Source organism: Myxine glutinosa, chromosome 10, assembly GCF_964187855.1.
Source record: "Myxine glutinosa chromosome 10, kmMyxGlut1.1, whole genome shotgun sequence".
Lineage (NCBI taxonomy): Eukaryota > Metazoa > Chordata > Myxini > Myxiniformes > Myxinidae > Myxine > Myxine glutinosa.
In genome coordinates, this window is record NC_136270.1 from 89067096 (window position 1) to 89093178 (window position 26083).

Sequence of the window (26083 nt, forward strand, 5' to 3'; positions counted from 1 at the left end):
AAATCACCACACAATCACTCTCGTCTTCCACATATCACACTCAATCACTCATCTTCCACACATCACACTCAGTCACTCAAATCACTCTCATCATCCACACATCACACTCAATCACTCAAATCACCACACAATCACTCAAATCCCTGTCATCTTCCACACATCACACTCAATCACTCATTTCCTTCATTTCCACCGAATAAACAACATGGCTTCCCCTCACTTACCGCAGCATTCTGGTTCACTCGTAATTGCTTCTTCTAAAAATGAGTAAAACTCAATTTGTTGGAGCAACTCGTCCGTGCACGACCGACCGCAGCGTACATACACTGATATGACGATATGCTGTATATGTTCGATTAAAACAGCCAATTGTGACGTCACAAATGATATATTGCACTGTCGTGCTTACATCACAATGCATTTTTATTTCCTCCTATTTTCGTATATTAAAGAGTCAAGGCTATTATGACGTCATAGTGTAATCATTTTCAAATTTCACGATAAATCTTACTATAATTCACCAAATGTCTGTCCCTCTGTTCGAAGGTAGGCCTACCGCAAAAACGGCTCAACCGACCAAAACAATATTTTGTGTGGGTAATCCTGGGATCTCCAGGAGTAAAATAGGCTATTTCGTTTTCCCAATTTCAGCTTTGGTCTCCAGTATTCTCAGGTTCGGAATCCCGCATAACATTCACGTTCAGATAACGTCAATTGTGACGATGTTCTCATTGTGACGATGTATGTGTACAAGGTTGTGTGAACGTAATTTCGTAATGTTTTTCATTTCGTAAACCTTTAATGAACGTTTAATGTTCAATGAACGTTTAATGTTAAATGAACGTTTAATGTTTAATGAACGTTTAATGCCCGTCGATGTCCGGGGCAGACCCCGGCACCCCCCACCCCCGCCGTCCCGCCACCCCCCAGCCCTGCACGCATCGCCAGAGGGTGTTTTGGCCGAGTCATCCGGCTTCCCCGCAAGCTCACCCTTCAGGTGCGCGGGAATTCTGGGGGGGCGCGTGTGGCGGACACAACGCCAGCAGGTAATAATTCCGCGCACCAGTGGGTGGCGCGAGCGACCGGGCGTGGAAGCACGGCTCGGGCCATGCCCGGAGCAAAGGCGTCATGAGGCGCAAGGTTGAACTGGCATACATGCCCCGCCTTTCGGCCGACCGGCCACGCCCGAGGGCAAGGCGTGGCCTCGGGACATATACGCGGGCTCAAAAGTCGAGCCCGCCCAGTGCTTACGTGCGAGCATAGAATAAAGTGTTTGGTTTAGTACAACGCGTGGTGGCCTACCTTCTTGGCAAACGAGTTGTGTGTGCATAGCACCACATTCTAAAGATACTGTTTAGATTTTGATGATTTGCGTGTGATATGATTCAACGGATGTTTATATGAATCGTTTAAAATAAAATAAAACCTTCAATTTCTGATATTTTGCATTTTAATTTGGGCTTCCCAATTGGAGCCCCGCCCGCAGGGCTCCTTCTGTCGTAACACTTGTGGGTCCACCAGCCACAACCCAGAGCTGTAGATAGAGAGAGTTTGGCCAACTAAACAATAGGCGCCATGTTGTTACCCATGGTGAAGTACACGCACGCGTGCGTTCAAGCGTGCATGCAACTTACTGCTATTAGGGACGGATTTATTTTTATGTTCCTGAGTTTCATACATTGTTTAGTCAGTTGCGAATGAGTGGAAGTTGGGATGGATGAGTGCAAGTTGGGATGGATGAGTGGAAGGAGGGATGGATGAGTGGAAAGAAGGATGGATGAGTGGAAGGAGGGATGGATCAGTGGAAGGAGGGATGTATGAGTAGAAGGAGGGATGGGTGAGTGGACGGATGGATGATGAGTGGAAGTTGGGATAGATGATGGGAAGGAGGGATGGATGAAGGGAAGGAGGGATGGATGAGTGGAAGGAGGGATGGATGAGTAGAAAGAAGGATGGATGAGTGGAAGGAGGGATAGATGAGTGGAAGGAGGGATGTATGAGTGGAAGGAGGTTGGGTGAGTGGAAGGACGGATGGATGATGAGTGGAAGTTGGGATGGATGAGGGGAAGGAGGGATGGATGAGTGGAAGTTGGGATGGATGAGTGGAAGTTGGGATGGATGAGTGGAAGGAAGGATGGATGATGAGTGGAAGGAGGGATGGATGAGTGGAAGGAGGGATGGATGAGTGGAAGGAAGGATGGATGAGTGGAAGTTGGGATGGATGAGTGGAAGGAAGGATGGATGAGTGGAAGGAGGGATGGAGGAGTGGAAGGAGGGATGGAGGAGTGGAAGGAAGGATGGATGATGAGTGGAAGGAGCGATGGATGAGTGGAAGGAAGGATGGATGAGTGAAAGTTGGGATGGATACGTGGAAGGAAGGAAGGATGGATGAGTGGATGGAGGAGTGGAAGGAGGGATGGATGAGTGGAAGGAGGGATGGATGAGTGGAAGGAAGGATGGATGAGTGGAAGGAGCTTTTTTGTTTGTTTGTTTTTTGTATACAGGATGGAGGCTCGTGAAAGAGCCAACATTTGTCACACAAAAAAAATCAAACAGACAAACGAAGCATATACTAAGGGGAGCGGTAGACAAGATGGGGAGAGAAGGGGCAACACACAAACACAACATTTGAGAGCAGGGATATCGGGAGATCTGTGGGAGGGAGAGGGCTTGGGGGGAGGAGGCGCGGGAAGGGGTGTGGGGTGGGAGAAGTATAAAACAAACGCTCTTCGCTCTTACACACTCTTAGCTCTTACACGAGCCTCGATCTTTTACACAAAAAAAAAAAAATGAGGGATGGAGGAGTGGAAGGAGGGATGGATGATGAGTGGAAGGAACGATGGATGAGTGGAAGTTGGGATGGATGAGTGGAACTTTGGATGGATGAGTGGAACTTTGGATGGATGAGTGGAAGTAACGGATGGATGAGTGGAAGATCAATCACTCATCCATCCTTTCTTCCACTCATCCATCCTTCCTTCCACTCATCATCCATCCCTCCTTCCTTCCACTCATCCATCCTTCCTTCCACTCATCCATCCTTCCGCTCATCCATCCCTCCTTCCACTCATCCATCCCTCCTTCCACTCATCCATCCCCCCTTCCACTCATCCATCCTTCCTTCCACTCCTCCATCCCTCCTTCCACTCCTCCATCCCTCCTTCCACTCCTCCATCCCTCCTTCCACTCATCATCCATCCTTCCTTCTAACGGCAATCCATCCATCCTTCCTTGTACTCATCCGTCCCTCCTTCCAGTCATCCATCCTTCCCTCCTTCCCCTCATCCATCCCAACTCCCACTCATCATCCATCGTTCCTTCCGTCTCACTGGTAAACCGTCTCACTGGTAAACCGTCTCACTGGTAAACCGTCTCACTGGTAAACCGTCTCACTGGTAAACCGTCTCACTGGAAGTATACATATCCCTCGGTGTTCTTCGCGCATAGTCGGCGAGCTATTTCCGGCACCATGAACAATCCACATTCCGTCCTAATCTTTTCATGAAACGTCAGGCCTGGCCAGCCTGTTCGTGAACGACTTGAGCCAAATCTCCACATGGACCGGCCCACTCATTCTCATCTTCCACACGAACAACTGACGTCCAGTACACAATCACTCAAATCACTCTCCTCTTCCACACATCACACTCAGTCACTCTCATCTTCCACACGAACACCTCACACACAATCACCCAAATCACCACACATCACTCAAATCACCACACATCACTCAAATCACCACACATACTCTCATCTGCCACACCAACACCTCACACAGAATTACGCAAATCACCACACACCACTCTCACACATATGCATCACATATCCACAACAAACTTTTATTTATTTATTTATTATTTTTGGAGTGATCTTCCCCACTGACCCCTCCCACATCTCTCCCCCCCCCCCCCCCCTCCCTGGGGCAGTCCTTCCCTTTCTCCTCATCCTAGCTGGGGTCATATACACCCAATTACACGAGAAAAACAAAACACCGACCATCCCCATCGATATACCCACACGCTCAGACAGACAAAACACCAGAGGTGGAGGCCTCATCACATATATTCACAACACAGATATAACACAACACACAAAAGCACTTTTACCACATACGAGACATACGGGACACCGGAATGATAACCAGGTCTGACACACAGGGGTTACAAGCATAATCCCTACTCTACCTATCACACGATCATCCTTGTATGATCACAGATATACACTTAAGCCGAGCAAACCGCCTAAACAAACTTATTCCAGGTAAGGTTCCCAATCACGACAGCCGGAGCATAATACCTATGCAGATCTACCTGGATCTATACGTGCCCTACCCAAAATTCATAACAATATATTAGCATACAGTGAGCTGCTACATTGATAAGCGCAGCATTAATCAGTCTTCATAGCTTCAGAAACCAGTTTTGGTTTTGCCAAGATTGGCAGCCCAACCCCTGGAAAAGGGAAGCAATGAACAGACGCTTTGCTGGCTTTTGGGAGTGCCCTTGAATTGCCTCCTTTCTCCAAGAAATGGATTGACGATCTTGCGAAATGGATTGACGAAAAGCCTTCCAAAGCCATGAAGGTTGAGTGGTGCTGCGCTTAGCGGTGTAGCAGCTGACATAACATTAGGTAGTGTGCAGTTCTGTTTATTTCACAGAGTGCAACTGAGCCGGTGTACCTACTTAATTTCTGCAGTTATCATCCCAGCTGCAACGGAAAGTTCTTGTAAACCAGTAAGGGGTGTCTAAGTATTGTGGATAAAAAGTCCACAATCCCTGCAGGCTGCAGCAACTATCACTATGGGCTCGGCAGGGTTAATGGGCACCATTCCTTTTACGAGGCAGGTTTATATTGCAGGAAACTCTCTTTTTCATGGTCAAATTAATTGGTTTCCACTTTGTGGAGGAAAGTTATTTTGATGTCCTTCTGTTTGGTCTGTTTGGAGACAAATCCCTCTGCAGATCAGATGTGTTGTTCACACAGCATTATAGGATGTATATCGGCTTATAATTCTACCTTTGTTGGTGTTCCTGCTTTAGATTTTGCGTAAAGTAAAATACAATAAAGAAAATTGCCGTGAATGGCGTACCTGACCTTCAATAGAGCTTCCAAATGCGCTGATAATTTAGCAAAATGAAATTTTAAATAAAGACGATAGAAATGAAATCTCGCGAGATTACGTACTATGCTGAGGGAGGGGTTCGGTGCCTCGGATTCAAGGCCAGGTTTCTGGTTTTAGCGACTGCGCTCTGTCATCCACATGGAGCTGGGATTGTGAGAAAGGAGGAGGTGGGACAAGCATGGCGGAAGCTCCAGCGGGCGAGGGCCCATCTCCTGGCTCACTGGCCGAGCCAATGGACATGCTCGCCCAGTCGCTGCAGAGCGGAGGGGCTCCTTGGGATCCAAGCCAGAGCCGGGACTGGGACGCCGAGGTGCCGTCTCCGCAGTGTCTCCTTCGCATCAAGCGGTAACGCCGTGTCGGGTCAGGGAACGGAATGGCAAGCTTGGGTGTTTAATACAAACTCGGGATAGAGTAAAGACGAAAGAGCCCAAAACAAGACGAGAGATGGTACGAGTGGGTATAATACTAATAATACTAACGGTGTAGGACACGGGTGGGCATGGAGTGGTGGAGCATGGCGCTCGTGGTAGTGCCAACGTGGTGGACTGGCAATCTGGCATGGCGAGGGCGAAACCGATATAGGGGACCGAGCTGGCACAACTGTTGTGTGCGTGTCACGTGTGTATCGGTAGCACGATAAACCCAGGTATGGCTACTGTACTGGTTGTCAACTACGGTACTCACTTTACATATAGGTACTGTAAAAAAAAAAAGCTATAGTCAAGTTCAAGTTGTTGAAAAGGTAAGTAATTGCAAGAAGAAAGAGGAGTGCAAGATAAAGTAATCACAATAATACAGCGCAGAAAACTTTTCTGGATTAATAAATTAATACTAAGTAATAGCTGTATATAGCAACTAGCAGGAGTACCCGGCGTTGCCGGGGGAGGAGGGGAGGTGGAGGGAGGAGGCAGGAGGGGGAGGGGTGGAGGTGGGAGGGGTGCGAGAGATGAGGGTAGAGGGAGGGGAAAGATGTACTACATATACATCTTTGGGGGTGGGGGCTTTGACAGGCCCCTCCGTTTTGGGGGAGAGGGGATGAGAAGGAGAAAAAATTTACCTGTGCAAAGAGTGCTTTAACCTCAGTGTTGCACAGGTAAAAAAAATATGGGAAATTGTAATACCCTGTACCATCAGTGTTGCCCAGGTTAAAAAAAAAAGGGAAATTGTAATACCCTGTACCATCAGTGTTGCCCAGGTTTAAAAAAATGGAAATTGTAATACCCTGTACCATCAGTGTTGCCCAGGTTAAAAAAAGAGAAATTGTAATACCCTGTAACATCAGTGTTGCCCAGGTTTTAAAAAATGGAAATTGTAATACCCTGTAACATCAGTGTTGCCCAGGTTAAAAAAAAGGGAAATTGTAATACCCTGTAACATCAGTGTTGCCCAGGTAAAAAAAATGGAAATTGTAATACCCTGTAACATCAGTGTTGCCCAGGTTAAAAAAAAGGGAAATTGTAATACCCTGTAACAACTAACATCAGTGTTGCCCAGGTTTAAAAAAAGAGAAATTGTAATACCCTGTAACATCAGTGTTGCCCAGGTTAAAAAAAAGGGAAATTGTAATACCCTGTAACATCAGTGTTGCCCAGGTAAAAAAAAAAGGGAAATTGTAATACCCTGTAACATCAGTGTTGCCCAGGTAAAAAAAAAGGGAAATTGTAATACCCTGTAACATCAGTGTTTCCCAGGTAAAAAAAGAGAAATTGTAATACCCTGTGACATCAGTGTTGCCCAGGTAAAAAAAAAAAGGGAAATTGTAATACCCTGTAACATCAGTGTTGCCCAGGTAAAAAAAGGAAATTGTAATACCCTGTAACATCAGTGTTGCCCAGGTAAAAAAGGGGAAATTGTAATACCCTGTGACATCAGTGTTGCCCATGTAAAAAAAAAGGGAAATTGTTATACCCTGTAACATCAGTGTTGCCCAGGTAAAAAAAAAAAAAAAGGAAATTGTAATACCCTGTAACATCAGTGTTGCCCAGGTAAAAAAAAAAGGGAAATTGTAATACCCTGTAACATCAGTGTTGCCCAGGTAAAAAAAAGGGAAATTGTAATACCCTGTAACATCAGTGTTTCCCAGGTAAAAAAAGGGAAATTGTAATACCCTGTGACATCAGTGTTGCCCAGGTAAAAAAAAAAGGGAAATTGTAATACCCTGTAACATCAGTGTTTCCCAGGTAAAAAAAGGGAAATTGTAATACCCTGTAACATCAGTGTTGCCCAGGTAAAAAAAGGAAATTGTAATACCCTGTAACATCAGTGTTGCCCAGGTAAAAAAAGGAAATTGTAATACCCTGTAACATCAGCGTTGCCCAGGTAAAAAAAAAAAGGGAAATTGTAATACCCTGTAGCATCAGTGTTGCCCAGGTAAAAAAAAAAAAAAGGAAATTGTAATACCCTGTACCATCAGTGTTACCCAGGTAAAAAAAAAAAAGGAAATTGTAACACCCTCTGCTGCCAACACCAGGTGGCGCAACACGGTACACATTTACATAGAGAGTTTATGCCCCGCTGCGGTCCCCCACACCCACACAGGAGGCCGCTGCCACAGAGCCTATGTTACCCCCTGGCCAAAGTTGTATTTGTATTTGTACCCCGAGTAAAGCGTTTATAGTTGGAGTACCCGGTGTTGTATAGTTGGAGTAGTGAAAAAGAATCTAACATATTTAAAATGAGGGCAAATATAATGGAAAAACAATTGCATCCAAATCAGAATCCATCACAAATGTCAAATCATCATTTCACCTTTTTGTTGAATATCTGCTGGTGAATGTGCCGTTGATCACGTTTCTGAGTTAAGTATGATGACGTTCAGGAAGAAGCAGAAGAAGCTTTACTACCAACTTTGTACACTTCCAGAATTTTGATTTATTTGTGTTCAAATGTTTGTGAATTGTTTTGTATTTATTTATGTGAATGTGTACTTGTGTTTAACTGTCATTAATCAAAAAGGCTTACGCACTTTAGAGCGATATTTTTATTTTATTTATTTATTTTTAATCCAAAAAAACGAACTTTTTTTTCAAAAATTCTTCTTTTCTTTTTTTGCCTAAACACTCCCAAAGGAGTCACTGATGAAACTCTGAAAGTTTGACAAAGATCCGTTCAGCCATCTCTGAGAAAAATGGCGACATAGCCACTAGCCAGACAGACCAACGGCTCTCTTATGTAGTAGATAGGGAGTCATAGAAACCATCAATGGTGAATGCGTACAACTTGTAATATAATGGTGAAAGCATCATCAGCTCCGTTTTTAGTACTTTATCAAGAGACAGAATACAGAATATTGGACGTAAATGACAATGACGTAAATAAAAAGGTTTGATAAAGAAGAGGTAGAAATAATCAATATTGAGACTACAACTACACTCTGTCGAGAGCAAACATCTCTGCCAGGCTGTACAGTTCATGTTTTGTATCCCACTGATAGGCCGGATCTGGATTCGGACCTGAACCAAAATCTAATTGGTTTGTTCTTGTCACCTAACCAACTCGTCTACCAAGTTTAGTCAAAACTCGTCCACAACCTTTAAAAATATCATACTACATGTCGCTTTTTGCCCGATCTCTCAATGGTGAAGAATCACTTAAAAATTTATACGAGCCGCATCTGGATTTCCCCCAAAATGTAATTTCGTCCTTGTCACATGCGGTACCTCTCTGCCAAATTTAGTTGACCGAAATTTCGGACCTGAACCAAAATCGAATCAACTTGTTCTTGTCGCCTAACCAACTCATTCACCGACTTTTGTCATAATCTGTCCACAACTTTTTTTTGATATGGTGCTATATATGGTTTTGGCCCTGTCAATGAATGGTGAAGAATCACTTAAAAAATTATTGTATTCAAATCTTCACCAAAAAGGTATTTGATTCGTCTTTGTCACATACCCAACCTGTCCACCAAGTTTCGTCTGAATCGGTTCATAACTTTTTGAGATATCGTGGTGTATATCGGTTTTAGCCCCATCACTCAGTGGTGAAGAATCGCTTAAAAAATTATCGGATCCAGATTCAGATCTTCACCAAAATGGAATCAATTCTTCCTTGTCACACACCCAACCTGTCCACCAAGTTTTGGCAAATTCTTCAACAACTTTTTGAAATATCCTGCTCACAAGCAGACAAACAGATAGACAAACGTACAGGAGTGAAAAGGTAATCTCAGTCCACTTTCAGTGGCGGAGTAAAAATACTACAACAGAAGGAAGTGTGGAGTTGTAAACATCCAGAAGCCACTAGAGTGAAGTCAGTGGCGCACCATCACAAATCCCCACACTTCCCACCTGAAGCAAAATTGAAAGATGGCAAAGGGTTGCACTATGAATGACCCAATATCAAATTTTGAGTTTAAAAAATTCTGTTTTTGACCCCTCTGGCACTAGGTCCACCCTTCCCTGGAGCATGGACTGGGAGTCAAACCCAAAAAATCGTTGCATATTTCATGCATCTACTAATGCTCATGCATATACAAAGTTTAGTGGAAAAAATGTTTTCAAATGTGCCCGTAATTACCTCTTTTGGTTCTGTTTTTGACCGTGGTTCAGGGGGTGGGACCAAGAATGATACTGTTCTCACACCTTCTTGGCACGTGGTGATCTTAACTACCAAGCTTGATGAATTTCTGCACAACCGTTTAGGTGGAGATAGCGTGACGGACGAGGGATATTTTAATTTGCCCCATCTGTCTGTCTGTCTTTGTCTGTCCGTCATGCTATCTCCTTCCGTCACAGGGTTCAAAATGGGGAAAGAAGAATTAACTTGAAATTTGATATTGGGTCATTCCTGATGGAACCTTTTGCCATCTTTCATCTTTGCTTTATTTGGGAAGTATGGGAATTTACCTTCGTTAGGTGGGCATATCTAGTTACCTACTCCATCGGAGGTGGACGGAGGTTATGCCGTTCCGTCTGATTGTCTGTAAGTCAGATATCTGAAAAGGTTATGGACGGTTGCAGATGGAACTTTGTGGACAGGTTGGTTGTGTGTTGGGAATGAATTGAATCGAATTTGGTAAAGATCCGGATCCAGACACGAGAATATATTCCTAAAATTTCAAGTGATTCTTCACCATTGAGACATGGGCCCAAAAACTATATATAGCATGATATCTCAAAAAGTTGTGGACGAATTATGACAAAACTAGACAGATGGGTTGGTTAGTTGACGAGAACAAGCTGATTAGATTTTGGTTCAGGTCCGGATCCAGATCCGGCCTATCAGTGGGATGCAAAACGTAAACTGTTCAGCCTGGTGGAGGTATGCACTCTCCTGAGTGCTGTTCTAGTTGTAATTGTGTTCATTCTCTATTTAAAATATCACATCCATCAAAAACCCACAATCACAGATGATCGAAGAATGAAGATCAGATCATGAACCAAGCTCTATATTGAGCTTCAATTCTGCCAAAGCAGTTTCTTTGTCTTGGGTTACAATCCTGGACGGGTGACCACATGGAGACAGGAAGTCAGGACAGGAATTTGTAATTTGTTCAGGGTGCCGGAGATAGCTCGCCTACTCTTCGCGAAGGTCGCCGTGAGATCTTTAATGTCCGCCAGCTAATTCCAGCGGACAGGATGCCTCTCAGAATAGTGAAAGACAAAATGTTGTGTGGATTACTAACAAAAGGACTGAATTAAAGAGAGAATGTAAGGATTAACCTGAATAAAGCAATGTAGCTTATAACACTAGGGCTGAGTGAATGGATGAGAACAAATTTAGGATTGCAAAATACCAAACACAAATGGTTTTATGATTCGAGGAGGGAGGGAAATATGAAAAGGACAGTTGTTGATTTGAAGAGGAAAAGTCGAATCAATAATCCAAAGGTCTATTAGACAATGCAGAGACGTGTGATTATTTGAAACAGCTTCAAACACAAATGCAATAAATGTTATTGTTCCAATTGACCATGCAAGTGATCATGTGTTTATATGAAGAACAAACTTCATTAAAACACTTTTGAAAGTAGTGTAGCAGCATAGCAAACCTGTTGTGCATTTTGTGATACAAGCACCAAATTTGGCACAAATGTACATTAATATGTTGCGAACATTTTCAGATATTGGGCCACTTGAAATTCCGTAATTTTATTTTTCAAATTTTTTCAAATTTCGTAATTTCAAATTTTTCGGGTGACACCGTCACAATTTCGGTCTTCGAGGCCGGCCGATATAGTGGGGCGGCTTAGCCCAAATATTCAAAAGAATTGTGCATTTTGTGATACAAGCACCAAATTTGGCACAAATGTACATTAATATGTTGCGAACATTGTGTGGTCAGCAATGAAGACGAGAGTCTGAATTACATGTATGCAAAAGACCTTGTGAACCAGTGAAGCAAATACACGGGTAAGCATGAATTAAATCTAGGGCATGATATAATTTCCATGATGTTTACCTCTACACTCAATGGTGGAAGGAGGTAATGTTTTGATCCCAGCTTGTCTGTATGTCTGTTTGTCTGTTAGTCCACAAAATTCCAGACAAAGCTTGTAGTAGTGGTAGTTGTAGTGGTAGTGGTGATAACAGAAATTGTTATATAGAACTGAACTTATATTATTATTATATGCAGAAAATAACTTCATTTCTATATGCCCTGCAGTGGACAGGTTAATTGGTTTATGCACTGAAGGGGTCACCCTGGTGTGCACTGCTGTGTTCTGCCTCACTGAGTTGTTCAGGTATGATGTACTCAGCACAAGCTTCCGGTCGGCCCGGAGGTGGGGGTGCGGGGCCTGTCACGGAACGTCAAAACAAACGGCCTGCCGGGGCCGCCCAAAAGTCGGGCGTGAGGGGCGCGTCCACTAATGGAACGCCTCTCGCTTCCCAGATCGAGGGCCACGTGGTCAGGAGAACCTCGTCCCTTCCGGTCACACTTTGCCTATCGGCCGGCCTCGAAGACCGAAATTGTGACGGTGTCACCCGAAAAATTTGGAAAAAAAAATTTGAAAAAATTTGAAAAAAAAAATTACGGAATTTCAAGTGGCCCAATATCTGAAAATGTTCGCAACATATTAATGTACATTTGTGCCAAATTTGGTGCTTGTATCACAAAATGCACAATTCTTTTGAATATTTGGGCTAAGCCGCCCCACTAAGAGTTAGACTTGCAGAGTGGACCTTCCAAGACGTACAAAATATGTAATGATGATGAAAAAACTTGACATGGCACTAAACAAGAATGACACTCGGTAGAGCACACACCGCAGCAAGGCTGAACAGTTTATGTTTTGTATCCCACTGATAGGCCGATCTGGATCCAGATCTTAACCAAAGTCTAATTGGCTTGTTCGTTACACCTACCCATCTCATCCACCATGTTTTGTCGGAATCCGTCCACAATGGTTTGAGGTATCCTGCTCACACATACAGACAAAAAACGAACACACAAGGGTGAAAACGTAAGCTCCGTCCACCTTCAGTGGTGGAGGTAATAAAATATAATTAAACCTTTTGTTCCAGGTCAACCATAAATTACCATTCATTGTCTCGGTCCCTAAAAAGTACATGAATCCTTTAATATGATCTTCATCATTTGCAGGTGGACAATGCAATTTGAAAACATTGTCAGGCGGTATTACAATGGAAATGAAACTCATTTACAAATGCTAGCAGAACTACCATAAAAATGACAAGTTTCATTCTGGTGTTAAACAATTCTGGATCATAGATAGTTCCAAACATGTAATCAATTATTATCCACATTAACAATAGGTGTAACGCTGAATGTGCATCACCTTGTGATTTTTGCACATTGTACGCAGCACGTTCCACATGACAAACTCACAACTGCATTCCACAGTGTGGTTGGTGAAGCATTTGCCAGATGTGGTAAAGTGTACCTGACAGTCTTTCAAAAATGACAACAGTGGTCTGTAAAGGAAAGTCCATTTTCATGCAGTTAAAAAAAAAAAAAGAATAAACAATAAGTATTCAGTTTATCTTGATCAATGATGCCAGTTCAGTTTATCTTATGCCAAACAGGAAATCAGAGCTGTCTCCCTTGACATATCACGTGCCTTCAATATGATCTGGCACCCAGCTCTGCTCACCAAACTCTCCTCCTATGGTATCCATGGAAATCTCCACGCATGGCTGGTGGACTTCCTCTCTGGTCGTAGTCAATGTGTGGTCCTGAATGGATTTCTCTCATCTCCCCTTCCTGTTCAGGCTGGAGTTCCCCAAGACAGTGTTCTGGGCCCTGTGCTTTTTCTGGTCTTTATCAATGATCTCTCCGACTCTCTGGAAAATCCTCTCTATCTCTTTGCTGATGACTCCACTCTCTGCCGCTCCATTCCTCATCCCTCAGATCGGCAGTCTGCAGCCTCCTCACTCTCTGAAGACCTGGACAAAATCACAGACTGGTCAAACAAGTGGAACATGTCTTTCAATCCTGACAAATCTCGCACTCTTACTATGTCTCTCCGAAAAGACCGACTGGCCTACACAAACTGAGTCCTTCAGAACAACTGTGATGCCGATGGGCTGCAACCTTTCGACATTTGATGATGCTTTTAATAGTCTTTGTTGGTGTTTTTCACACTGATGAGAAAGGTTATAGGGAGTGCATGGCTATTGTGAATATAACACTTCTGTTTGTTGTTTGTTGCTTGTTGTCCCATGTATATAAATGTTTTTGAAAAAGTTTTGATATTGTTATAGATCGCGGTTAGATGTTATAGACCGAGCGGTGGTGTAAGACCGCGACCTAACAAAACTCACCCGATTCCACCCGAACTTTGGCCGTATCGCACCGTAGCTGCCCAATGGGGAAAAGACAAAGGCGACGAATGCAAAGAGGAAAAAGAAGGCAAAGAAAGGTTTGGAAATACGACTGAATTTATTGGCTATTTACACACAAGCAAAAAGAAAGCAATCAAGGTTTATTTACAACACATAAGACGCAGGTGACACAGGGAAAATACTAGCTTATACAGACTTAATTAACCCAGGACAGAACAAACAAAAGACGGACTCACGCGGGGAATTGCAGGAGGTGGATGGCTGGAGGTGAACGCTTGGTGGAGCCAACGCGGAGCTTGGTGGAGCTGAACGCTTGGTGGAGCCAACGCGGAGCTTGGTGGAGCTGAACGCTTGGTGGAGCCAACGCGGAGCTTGGTGGAGCCAACGCGGAGCTTGGGGGATTGGTGTGACGGGTTCTCTCTCCTTCCTTAGTCCCACCCAGTCCAACAACTTCCTCTCGTGCTTCAGGACTCTTTCTCTTTCTTTCTTGGTCCCTCACTCTTTACCACCGACTCCTCACCGCAACCAACGCAACCACTTGACCACCACCTCTACTGACTGACTCTTCACCACTCTGCACTTGACGACCGACTCCCAACCAACTCAGACCAACTCAAAGTCCAACTCCAGGCCTTTCTGTCTTCTGCTCTCCTCTGTAAAAACGCATCTCTCCTGGCCACACCCCTGCCTTGGGTTATATAGGCCCCCGCCCCTCAACCTTTGCGAACCTCCCCGGCCGCTCTTCCTCCGCCCTCTGTAGCCAAACCCCTGGCTCATGGTTGGTCGAGCGGGGCTGGTTCACTCCTCCCCTCTCTGACGAGGTGGGGAAACGCCTTCCTTCCCCCAACCCTGCCTCGTGGTCAATGGCGGCAATTGGATCGGAGGTAATATGGGATGGAGATTTTGGGGATGGGAAGGAAAGGGGATCTATTCTCTTTCACTGGTGCAATGGAGTATTTCAATTAATGGAAGACACAGCCTTACGCTAATACACATAATAAGGATATAACTGTCAAAAGAAAGGATATATCGTGTCCTGCATGTATGTTTTATGGACTAACTACGGAAACGCCCTTTGACCTTTATACAACCACAAACGGAGGGAGGAGGGGTGATATTTTACAACAACCTTTTACAACAACATTTTACCACAACAACAAAATAAAAAAACATTCTCATATCCACAACACTGCACCCTCCTCCCCTTAGGCACGTCCCGGGCCTATTACTTTTACCTTAGTGTGGCATGTAGGTGTAGTTCCCTCTACTTTTAGCCTGACCCTGAGTGCGACAGTTTTAAAACATAAATAAATGTGTCCCGCTGCTCCATTGCACCCTGCCTAACAGACTTACGCCCACAGTTAACCGAATTGCGGAATGGTCTTCAAACTACACACTGACGGTGGGAAGCATTATTTACAATTGACGCTATTTTTATTTACAAAACTAACCCAGGACCTGTAATTGTTCTTTCTGGGGGGAGGACAGTCTGCTCTGCATCAATGCACCATGAAAGCACCTATAACGCACCAACACACCCTCAAGCACCAATCAGTGCAGTCACCACTGTTCATCAATAAAATAAATCCAACAAACCCAAACCCTGCAGGTGATCTCTTGCTCTTCGGCTCCCTCTGCTGGTTATTATTTGTTCTTCCAGATGTTGTCATTCTTTTGCTTTGCTTACTGGCGGCCTATTTTCAATAAAGTGTGCCCAATGTGTCCTTTTTTTATTTGATTTTATTTATGGCCCACAGGGCCGACTAGTGTGGTTCACCTGTGGGGCATCGGTGCCCTGTGGCCAAGGTCCGCCAGCAAGATTTCGGGCCCTCATGGCCGGTTCCAGCAGAGGGGCCTTGCCCCAACCCATGGGGTCCATAAGTGGTGCTCGGCCACTGACATGTGGTCCATAACGTGGTGCATCGATGCAGACAGCTGGTTCTGGGAATTTCGGGCGCACAATGGCCGACCCACGCACGCTCCCCTCGGCGCCCAACGGCGCTCAGGTCCTCATGTGGGAGACAAAAAGGGGGGACAAGACAGATGAGCGAGGGGTAAGGTCTCAAGGGTACACGTCAAAAAGGCAATGCAAGGCAAAATGCGTACGGAGGGCGAAGTGAGAAAGCTCGTCCCTACCGTACGTCACCCCCCTGTCACCTAGCCTACCCTTGCCCTTACGCCATATGTACAAAATCTACACATTACCAATTCGTCACTACTGTCACGTCTTCCCCATATTTCCCCTATACCAAATTCGTCACCACAATCCCTCTACTTCAAAAATTTGCCATCATCAATTCATCATCAATCCTCATAAGGAGGAAGAGATGGAATTACGCACAATGTCACACCCACGTCATGATGCGTCTCACATTCCAAACATTTGCACAGTAAAAATAATTAAACATGGCATGGTGTGGAGTACCTGTCACCTCAGGTGAGTGGATGCAGATGGTGCGAGGAGATCCTTCATCCTAACTATCCTCTAAATGATTTTAACACACTTTACACTACCCGGGTTCTTTCTCCGGCCAAACCATTGGCCCTCTTACACTATGGGTTCTAAAAACCAATTCCCATTGGCCAAACTGTGGTGCTTCTCAATTTGGGGTCTCACTCCCCCGATTCATCTCCCGGTGCTCTAGCACAATTTCTGGGCTGCGACGTGTACCTCTCCCAGTGGGTCTACCCACCTGCACACCTCCACCACTGCAGTTGCCACCCGAGCTTACCTAGCTCCTCACCCTAACCTATCTAACTGGGGCAGGCCCCTCCTGGCTCTGTCACCCCACTCGGTGCCCTCTGGCACTGGGCTACCCGGGTCCGTCCTCCGGATCCTCGGGCCCCATCCACAACAACTACTACCGGCTCCCAGAGCCCACCTGCGGCCTCACCTGGCCGACATCCTCACAGTGGTGGAGCGCCCAACCAACTACACACACTAACAGGCTACACGCCCAGCCATTTCCACAACACCAACGCACCCATCCACATACCATTCTGTCACCCGCACCACAGATGCCAATATCCAACTACAATTTACCTGTACCCTCTACCTAACACTTACACTACCCGCCCCGGGTATCCGTGATGGGGGTCCACTCTTCCCCCATTCACACCTTTGCACCATCCACTCCACTCCACAATTTCCACCTTTCTCACTCCACTACCATCCATTCCACTACTCCATACCATTTATTCCATACAACCACATACACCTGTTGTTGCACACCTGTGCAATCCTACCTGGTGCCACCTGCACCCTCCTCCTCTTCCTGGACCAGTTGGTCAACACAACACACAATCACCACTACTCCCTCATACACTGCTCCACACACCTGTTCAGTTGCACACCTGTGCAATCACACCTGTCCAATTCTCACCTGTTCAATCCTCACACACACGGCATCATCTCAGCTAACTACTCCCTTCTGAAACTTGCGCTTCCCAGTCGTCCCTTTAAACTATTGCGCTCCCACGTCATTATCATCCACACTAATCTACCTGCGTCCCCACTACAGGTATCAGTCACTAACTAACCTTAACGTTACCTAATGTCAATCTCTTCTAGATCCCTACAATATAACCTAACCCACCCGGGCTAGTTTTCACTGCCATACACCCCATAAACTATAGCTCCTTTGCCCCACGTCTGTGAGGGATGGTGGATTTGCCATCCCACCACATCGGGGGTCTCTCACTATCAATTTTGTACACCTAAATTCCAACCAATCAAAAATTTGCCAATCACTACTCATCATCTGCCAATCATTACTGCCAATCATCAAATTTTGTTTTTCTCTAATTTTGGGTCCAAAACACTATCACTATCACGATCACCATCATCACAGTCCGCTATATCCTAGCCTCGGTGCGTCATGACATCATTAAACTCGGCTTCGTAAAGCCGAGCAATGAATTCGGGTGGTTTGGTTGCCTGCAGGTTGAATCCGTCCGGCTTTCGGTTCAAGGGAGGTGGTTTGGTTGGACCGAGATTCCACGCACCATCTCGGCGCGGCACCTTGCGGTCCCGGGCCCGATGGCTCCATCTCCCCTGGTCGGAACCCCGTCCCCACGAGGGGGCACCGTTCCGCTTCCTCCCACTCGCCCTCGAACCGGACCGGTCGCCTCGCCCGACAAAGCCCGGACTCGACCGTGCGGGGCGGGGCCAAGCCCGAATCGGCAACGACGCTTCGAAGAGAAACGACGCAGCTTCGATCGACGCCGGGCCTCGCACCCAACCAAGCACCCCTCGCACCGAGTGCTCGCATCGGCTATCCGTCGCTCTAACCACTAAACCGGTTACCATCGATGCTTCACTTGCATGCTTACAAGCATACGCTACCCCTTTCACCCTCACAAAACCTGGCGTTCCAAGTCCAACGCCGTCCGTACATTCCACCAACGCTCTCTCTGTTACACACCACACCTCTTGCGCACACTCTCCCGTTACACCCTCTGTAACACTCACCACAGGTGTACACTCTCTCGTTACTTCCTCCGTAACACTCACCACAGACGTACACTTTCTCGTTACATCCTCTGTAACACTCACCACAGGTGTACACTCTCTCGTTACTTCCTCCGTAACACTCACCACAGGTGTACACTCTCTCGTTACTTCCTCCGTAACACTCACCACAGACGTACACTTTCTCGTTACATCCTCTGTAACACTCACCACAGGTGTACACTCTCTCGTTACTTCCTCCGTAACACTCACCACAGACGTACACTTTCTCGTTACATCCTCTGTAACACTCACCACAGGTGTACACTCTCTCGTTACTTCCTCCGTAACACTCACCACAGGTGTACACTCTCTCGTTACTTCCTCCGTAACACTCACCACACCGCGCTTCCATGTACCCCCTCGCACACGCGCTTCGACCGGCTCACTCCTGACGGCACACTCACTCCTCGGCGTGCACTTTTTCCTCACACACCCCATGGTCGGACATTCTCGCACACCTCTTTTTTCGCACACCTGACCTGTCACACACTTCACCAACGGCCTTTCACGAACACCCGGATCCAAACCAATCCCCAAGCCGACTGAATCTTTCCTCACATCATATACATTGCCACTCACCTCCGTACCTTGTCTCCGCACCTCCTTTGCCACCTGCAAACTTTTTATTTGGTTAGTGAGCATCTCATCATGATTTGAACACAGACTTTGTACATTATCCATTTCTCCCTGCAATTCCCGGGCTACCTCCGTCATCTCTTCAATTTCAATGCCCACTTCCGCTTTTTCTTTACTCACCTCGACGACCGTTGGCTTTAATAAAATTCCCTCTACCTCATCGGTCGCCGGCTTTTCCAAGCCCCGGGTCGCGATTTCTACCCCCGTCATTGTACCCGTGCTTTCCTCCGCTTCGCTCAACCAGCGCTTTTCGACTCGCGTTACCTCCTCGTGCACCCCTGGGACCCTTTCGCCCACCATGCGATCCATGGTCTCCCCACATTTTTGCATGCGGTCACCCATTCTGTTGTTTATTGCTTCCATTTTATTACTCAATTTCTCCCCGTTTATTCTCAGCATCTCGGCGAATTGCGCCATGAAGGCTTGCATTTGGACCACCGTTGGTAGTACAAAGGGTGCGGCCGCAGCTGCCCCCTCAACCACGTGCGCGAGGCCGCCATTTTGTGCACCTGATACACCCTCAACCACACCTTCTTTACTCTCCTCCACCATTTTTTTTCCTAAGTCCTGGGTCGATTCTACCCCGTCTATCTCTCCCACCGGCATCCCGTCGCCTTGAACAGCCATGGCGCGATTTCAAAATTCGGGTTTTGCTTTAAAAAAAAACCAATTTCGGCAGCTCGTAATTTTGACCAAAATTTTTTTTCTAGATGTTTTAAAAATTTGGTTCGGGCCCCGAATCTCACTCCCAGACACCAATTGTTATTCTAATAGTACAATTGGTGTTCCAAAATTTGGGCTAAATAGATTTAGTCCCAGGTTCGAATCCAACTCCTGACAACCAATTGTTATAGATCGCGGTTAGATGTTATAGACCGAGCGGTGGTGTAAGACCGCGACCTAACAAAACTCACCCGATTCCACCCGAACTTTGGCCGTATCGCACCGTAGCTGCCCAATGGGGAAAAGACAAAGGCGACGAATGCAAAGAGGAAAAAGAAGGCAAAGAAAGGTTTGGAAATACGACTGAATTTATTGGCTATTTACACACAAGCAAAAAGAAAGCAATCAAGGTTTATTTACAACACATAAGACGCAGGTGACACAGGGAAAATACTAGCTTATACAGACTTAATTAACCCAGGACAGAACAAACAAAAGACGGACTCACGCGGGGAATTGCAGGAGGTGGATGGCTGGAGGTGAACGCTTGGTGGAGCCAACGCGGAGCTTGGTGGAGCTGAACGCTTGGTGGAGCCAACGCGGAGCTTGGTGGAGCTGAACGCTTGGTGGAGCCAACGCGGAGCTTGGTGGAGCCAACGCGGAGCTTGGGGGATTGGTGTGACGGGTTCTCTCTCCTTCCTTAGTCCCACCCAGTCCAACAACTTCCTCTCGTGCTTCAGGACTCTTTCTCTTTCTTTCTTGGTCCCTCACTCTTTACCACCGACTCCTCACCGCAACCAACGCAACCACTTGACCACCACCTCTACTGACTGACTCTTCACCACTCTGCACTTGACGACCGACTCCCAACCAACTCAGACCAACTCAAAGTCCAACTCCAGGCCTTTCTGTCTTCTGCTCTCCTCTGTAAAAACGCATCTCTCCTGGCCACACCCCTGCCTTGGGTTATATAGGCCCCCGCCCCTCAACCTTTGCGAACCTCCCCGGCCGCTCTTCCTCCGCCCTCTGTAGCCAAACCCCTGGCTCATGGTTGGTCGAGCGGGGCTGGTTCACTCCTCCCCTCTCTGACGAGGTGGGGAAACGCCTTCCTTCCCCCAACCCTGCCTCGTGGTCAATGGCGGCAATTGGATCGGAGGTAATATGGGATGGAGATTTTGGGGATGGGAAGGAAAGGGGATCTATTCTCTTTCACTGGTGCAATGGAGTATTTCAATTAATGGAAGACACAGCCTTACGCTAATACACATAATAAGGATATAACTGTCAAAAGAAAGGATATATCGTGTCCTGCATGTATGTTTTATGGACTAACTACGGAAACGCCCTTTGACCTTTATACAACCACAAACGGAGGGAGGAGGGGTGATATTTTACAACAACCTTTTACAACAACATTTTACCACAACAACAAAATAAAAAAACATTCTCATATCCACAACAATATATATCAGTTAAAATATAAAGTTTTTATATGTATACTTTAGAAAGAAATATGTGCATCCTTCAGAAATGTTTCCATTTCAAACGTGTCTGCTTCCCAGCTCATTGTTTAGTTTGATTTGATTTAACGATTCCTTCATTTCCCCAACCGGACAGGGACATTATGAGCATATACAGGGAGCCACCACCAGGCATGTTTGTTGTCCCAGATTCTGAAGATATGACCAAGGTGAGTGGAAATAGCTGCAATCTTTATTTTATCCTTTTTTGTCTTGTCTGCATTGTCACCTTGTATTTCTTTGCTCACCTGCTGATTGTCTATCTGCCTACTTGCCTGATGTTTGTCATCAGGGAAGAGGATTTGATGAAACTATGCTTTAAAAAAATTTATGGTTTTGTTGACGAAGTCGCTGGTGGCATTATGTTTTTGGGTTGTCCGTTTGGCCGTCCGTGATAGGTTTTCATTCCCATGATAACTTGAGAATGGCTGAAGGGACTTTAATTAAACTTAGATCAAGTATGTACTATTATGCAAAGATGAACTGATTAGATTATGGGGTCACAAGGTCAAAGGTCAGAGGTCCCGTTTGGTGAAAATTCTGTTACCGAGCTAACTTGTGAACTAGTGATGGGATTTTGACCAAGCTTGGTATAAGTGTATATCATGATGAAAAGATGAACTGATTATATTTCAGCATCAAAGGTCAGAGGTCATGTTAGGTAAAATGTGATACTGGAGAACAGCTGAAGGGATTTAAATCAAACTTCGTAAAAATATGTTTAATGTTTTGGCGGAGGCATATCGCTCGACGTCACGACGTCAAAAATGCCATTCCCATTTAGTTTAAAAGAAAAACATTGCATGAACCTTTCAATAGAAATGTTGAAATACTTTCAGGCAAAACAAGGCAATCTTTTTCAAATGCTGATAAAATTTGTGCACTCTGTTTGGATTTTGTTTTCCAGATTCATGCGCTGATCACTGGACCTTTTGAAACACCGTATGAAGGAGGATTTTTTCTCTTTCTCATTCGCTGCCCTCCTGATTATCCCATAAAACCCCCAAGGGTCAAGCTTCTGACAACTGGAGGGAATACTGTCCGGTTTAACCCCAATTTCTATCGTAATGGCAAAGTCTGCCTCAGCATACTCGGGTAAGGCTTCCGGGATTACTAGAAGTTCCATTTGTGTTACTTAATGATAAGAATTGCTATTTATTTACAACTCAAGAATTCTCTTTTTTGGATGGGAGAAAGACACTGGGTGTGGGGGTGGGGATTATTATCTGAGGAAGTGGATTGAAGGGTAAGAAGACTAACAGACAGAAATTGTACAGATTTAAATCACATGCGCATATACATACAGCTGTTAACACAGTCACAACAAAGTATGTAGAGTAATCCACTGGCACATCTGCAAAAATTTCAATATCCCTATTCCAGAAAACTCATGGAAACACGAACCAAAAGCGATGATTGAAAACAAGGACGTTGCATTCACGTACGACGTGATGATCCCATCGAGCGTGAACAAAGAAAACAAAGCCTTGCGACCGGATATAGTACTCATATACAAAAAAAGTAGTTGTAATTGTCATGGTTCTCTTTTTGAGGCAATGTTTTTATGGCCGGATGCCTTTCCTGACGCCAACCCTTTTAGTCGCTTCTTACGACACGCAGGGATATGGTGTACCTATTCTAAACCGGGGTACACCGGTACACACCGGTACACACACCAACTGAGTGGCGTGCTGACGAGGAGGGGAGTGTCGTTGAAGCTGAAGGGAAAGGTGTATGCTGCATGTGTGAGAAGTGTTATGATTTATGGGAGCGAGGCATGGGTAATGAACGTAGAGCAGCAAGGAAGGCTGGAAAGGGTGGAAATGCGAATGGTTCGGTGGATGTGTGGAGTATTGTTGAGAGAGAGGAAGACAAATGATGAATTGCGAAAGATGATTGGAATAGAGCCTGTGATGGATGCTGTGAAGAGGAACAGGTTGAGATGGTTTGGTCATGTGTTGAGGAAGGATGAAAGTGACTGGTTGAGAAGAGTGATGGCAATGAATGTAGAAGGAAGTAGAGGACGGGGAAGACCGAGAAAGACTTGGCTAAAGATGGTCGAAGATGAAATGCGGCAAGGGGGTTAACAAGGGGAGATGCAGATAATAGGGCAAAATGGAGAACATTGTCATGCGGACCGCAAGGCTAACCCCCGCTCTTGCAGGGAAAATGGCCTTAAAATGCCTGTTGTTTCAGGTGATGTCCTGGTCCTGCCATTCAACCCATCAATGTAACATAACTTATTTCAACTTTACTCGCTACAGGATTTAATGTATTATCATAAATTTATAACTCTCCTTTCACACTCCATAATATGAATGAATGAATGAATGAATGATCGTTTTAAGGCCATTTTCCCCGCTAGAGTGGGGGTTAACCTTGCGGGTCCCGCTAGAGCGGGGGTTAGCTTTGCTGGTCCCATGACAATCATGGTTCCCTGTTTGAGGCAATGTTTTTATGGCCGGATGCCCTTCCTGGTGCCAACCCTTGGTCACCTCTTACGATGCGCAGGGATACGGTGTACCTATTCTAAACCGGGGTACACACCGGGAGCACTCCATAACCGGGAGCACTCCACACTCCATAATATAATACATTAAATCATGCACAACTTATTTTAAATACTGTCGGACCCCGCTATTTGCGGTTCTGCTATTCGCGGGTTCCCCGTATTCGCAAATGATAAAATGCGACCTGTTTCTCTATTCACGGAAAAGTGTCCCGCAAATTCGCGGGTTTCTTCTATTTGTGGCAATGTTCCGCGAAAGCCCTGGTTTTTTTTTTTTTTCTATTTGTGATCGTGTTCCGTGAATTCGCAGTTTTTATGGGGTGCAAAAAAAAACTTTCATGAGCTGTTAGCTTCGGATACGGTATTTATACAACCATGGATTATTGTTGACATTCGTGGATTTTGCCTCGCCATTCATGGATTTTGCCTCTCCATTCGTCGATTTTGCCTCTATTCATGGTTTGGTCCTCTCTATTCGCAGATTTTCGTGACTCGGGAACCTATCTCCCCTTTTCCATTGAAACAATGACCCGCTATTTGCGGGTTTGGCTATTCGTGGATTTTCCAAAAATGTGTCCCCCGTGAATAGCGGGGTCCGAGGGTATACCATGTCCACCAACCAGCAGGACCACGCCACTTAACTCTGGATCAAATTGTATTTCAAATGTTCAAACTGTCACTTATAACGGTGTTTTACATGCTGCCATCTCCGAGCAACCACTGATTCCTAGCAAGATTGTTGTATATTTCTTTCTAATATTTTACTCTAGTTATATAAATATCTCATGAATAATATTTTTACTATTCATATTGTATTTTAATAATTTGATTTCGTGTCGTTTTGTGAAATTAAAGAAAACTTGTTTTAATCTGCCAACTGTAGCTCCCTTTGCTAGCATATGTCTGACTAGTTGTAATCTATTGACAAGTTCAGAGCTGTGTGTGGTTGCTCTCACAGTCCTAATTATTTCACCTGCAACCGTACCATAGCCTGGTGTTAGCTTAGTGGTTATAGTACCGGCTTGGGATCCTAGGATCCTGGGTTCGAATCCCGGTCATCGCTGAATTAACGCCAGGGGGGTTGACTCAGCCTGCCATCCTTCTGAGGTCGGCAAATTGAGTACCAGTTAATTGGTAATTCCCTGTGTCTCGCAAGAGGCGACTAACAGGGTTGGCGGCAGGAAGGGCATCCGACCATAAATCATTGCTTCAAAAAAGGGGACCATGGTGCCCGAAAAAGGCCAACCCCTGCTCTGCGGGAAAAAATGGCCTCTAAAGGTGGTTCGAAAGGTGGTTCAACCGTACCATAAAATAGCTTTTTAGGAATGTTGCTGTCTAAGAAAGGCATTCGGACAATGTGGAATGGAAAAGCATCTCGTTTATCAGATAACTAGAATATAAGACCTGTCGCTTGCTGACGGAAATACCACCTTTGCTGCGATGGCTAATCTATGGGGGAAGAAAAAAAAATGGATTCCTGGGAGATTCTGCTCTCCATGCAGGGACGTGTTGGCAATAACCAACGTCACGTGTTGGCATTTGCAGTTTTGACACACGTGTCCATGTACCAGTAAAAAATATATATATACACTTTATGGGATAACAAACACTCCCGAGTCCACCGTAGTTAGATTTATTGAAATCCGTTAATCCGTTCTCATGTTATAACGCGACAAACAGACAGACACAGCTCCTTTTATAATATAGATTTGGTGTGAAATTTATCATTATTAATATCTATTTGTAATTCTAAAAAAGAAACTGACGTAGAAGTTTGGTTTTCCTTTTTTAATTCAACTTCTTGTGTGTGTGTGTGTGCAAAATAAAGAGATAATTCTGGAAAACGTACAGAAGTTTAACAAAGTACTGTCCGTGAATTGAGTTCGATATCAGTTTACATCACTTTCAAGGATCAATTTATTTGCTTCGAAATGTCAAATGTGGTTTTTGTTTCTTTTAAAGGTCACATTAACAAAATCTAGAATAATTTCAACATAATTCCAATGAACTTTTGGTTCTAAGTCATGTTGAAAAGTAAGTTCACCCCCACAAAAAAAATATTCCATATTAAATGCCGTGTGTGTGTGTGTGTGTGTGTGTGTGTGTGTGTGTGTGTGTGTGTGTGTGTGTGTGTGTGTGTATATATATATACAGTGAAACCTTGACTTACGAGTGCACCAACTTACGAGTTTTCCGAGATACGAGCCGTCGCTCGGTCGGTTTTTTGCTTTGTGATGCGAGCCGAGATCTGAGTTACGAGCGAGCGAGCTTGGATATAAAACACGTAATCGTCGAAAAACATGAGCGAGGTGTGCGTGTTGTCGACTTGGCGAGGCAGTACGATCGTAGTACTTCTACGATATGTACGATTTT

The 26083-nt window shown here is 45.1% G+C and overlaps 1 protein-coding gene across 1 annotated transcript in view; it reads left to right on the plus strand.

Moving 5' to 3' along the window:
- The first annotated feature begins 5185 nt into the window (after positions 1-5185).
- UBE2Z (ubiquitin conjugating enzyme E2 Z) overlaps positions 5186-26083 on the plus strand; it is a 69317-nt gene continuing 48419 nt past the window's right edge. Inside the window, exons 1-3 of the mRNA XM_068126576.2 lie at positions 5186-5467; positions 21299-21371; positions 22109-22296. Coding sequence (XP_067982677.1) covers positions 5301-5467; positions 21299-21371; positions 22109-22296 — 428 coding nt within the window. The 5' untranslated portion in view covers positions 5186-5300. The remainder of the gene's footprint in view (positions 5468-21298; positions 21372-22108; positions 22297-26083) is intronic.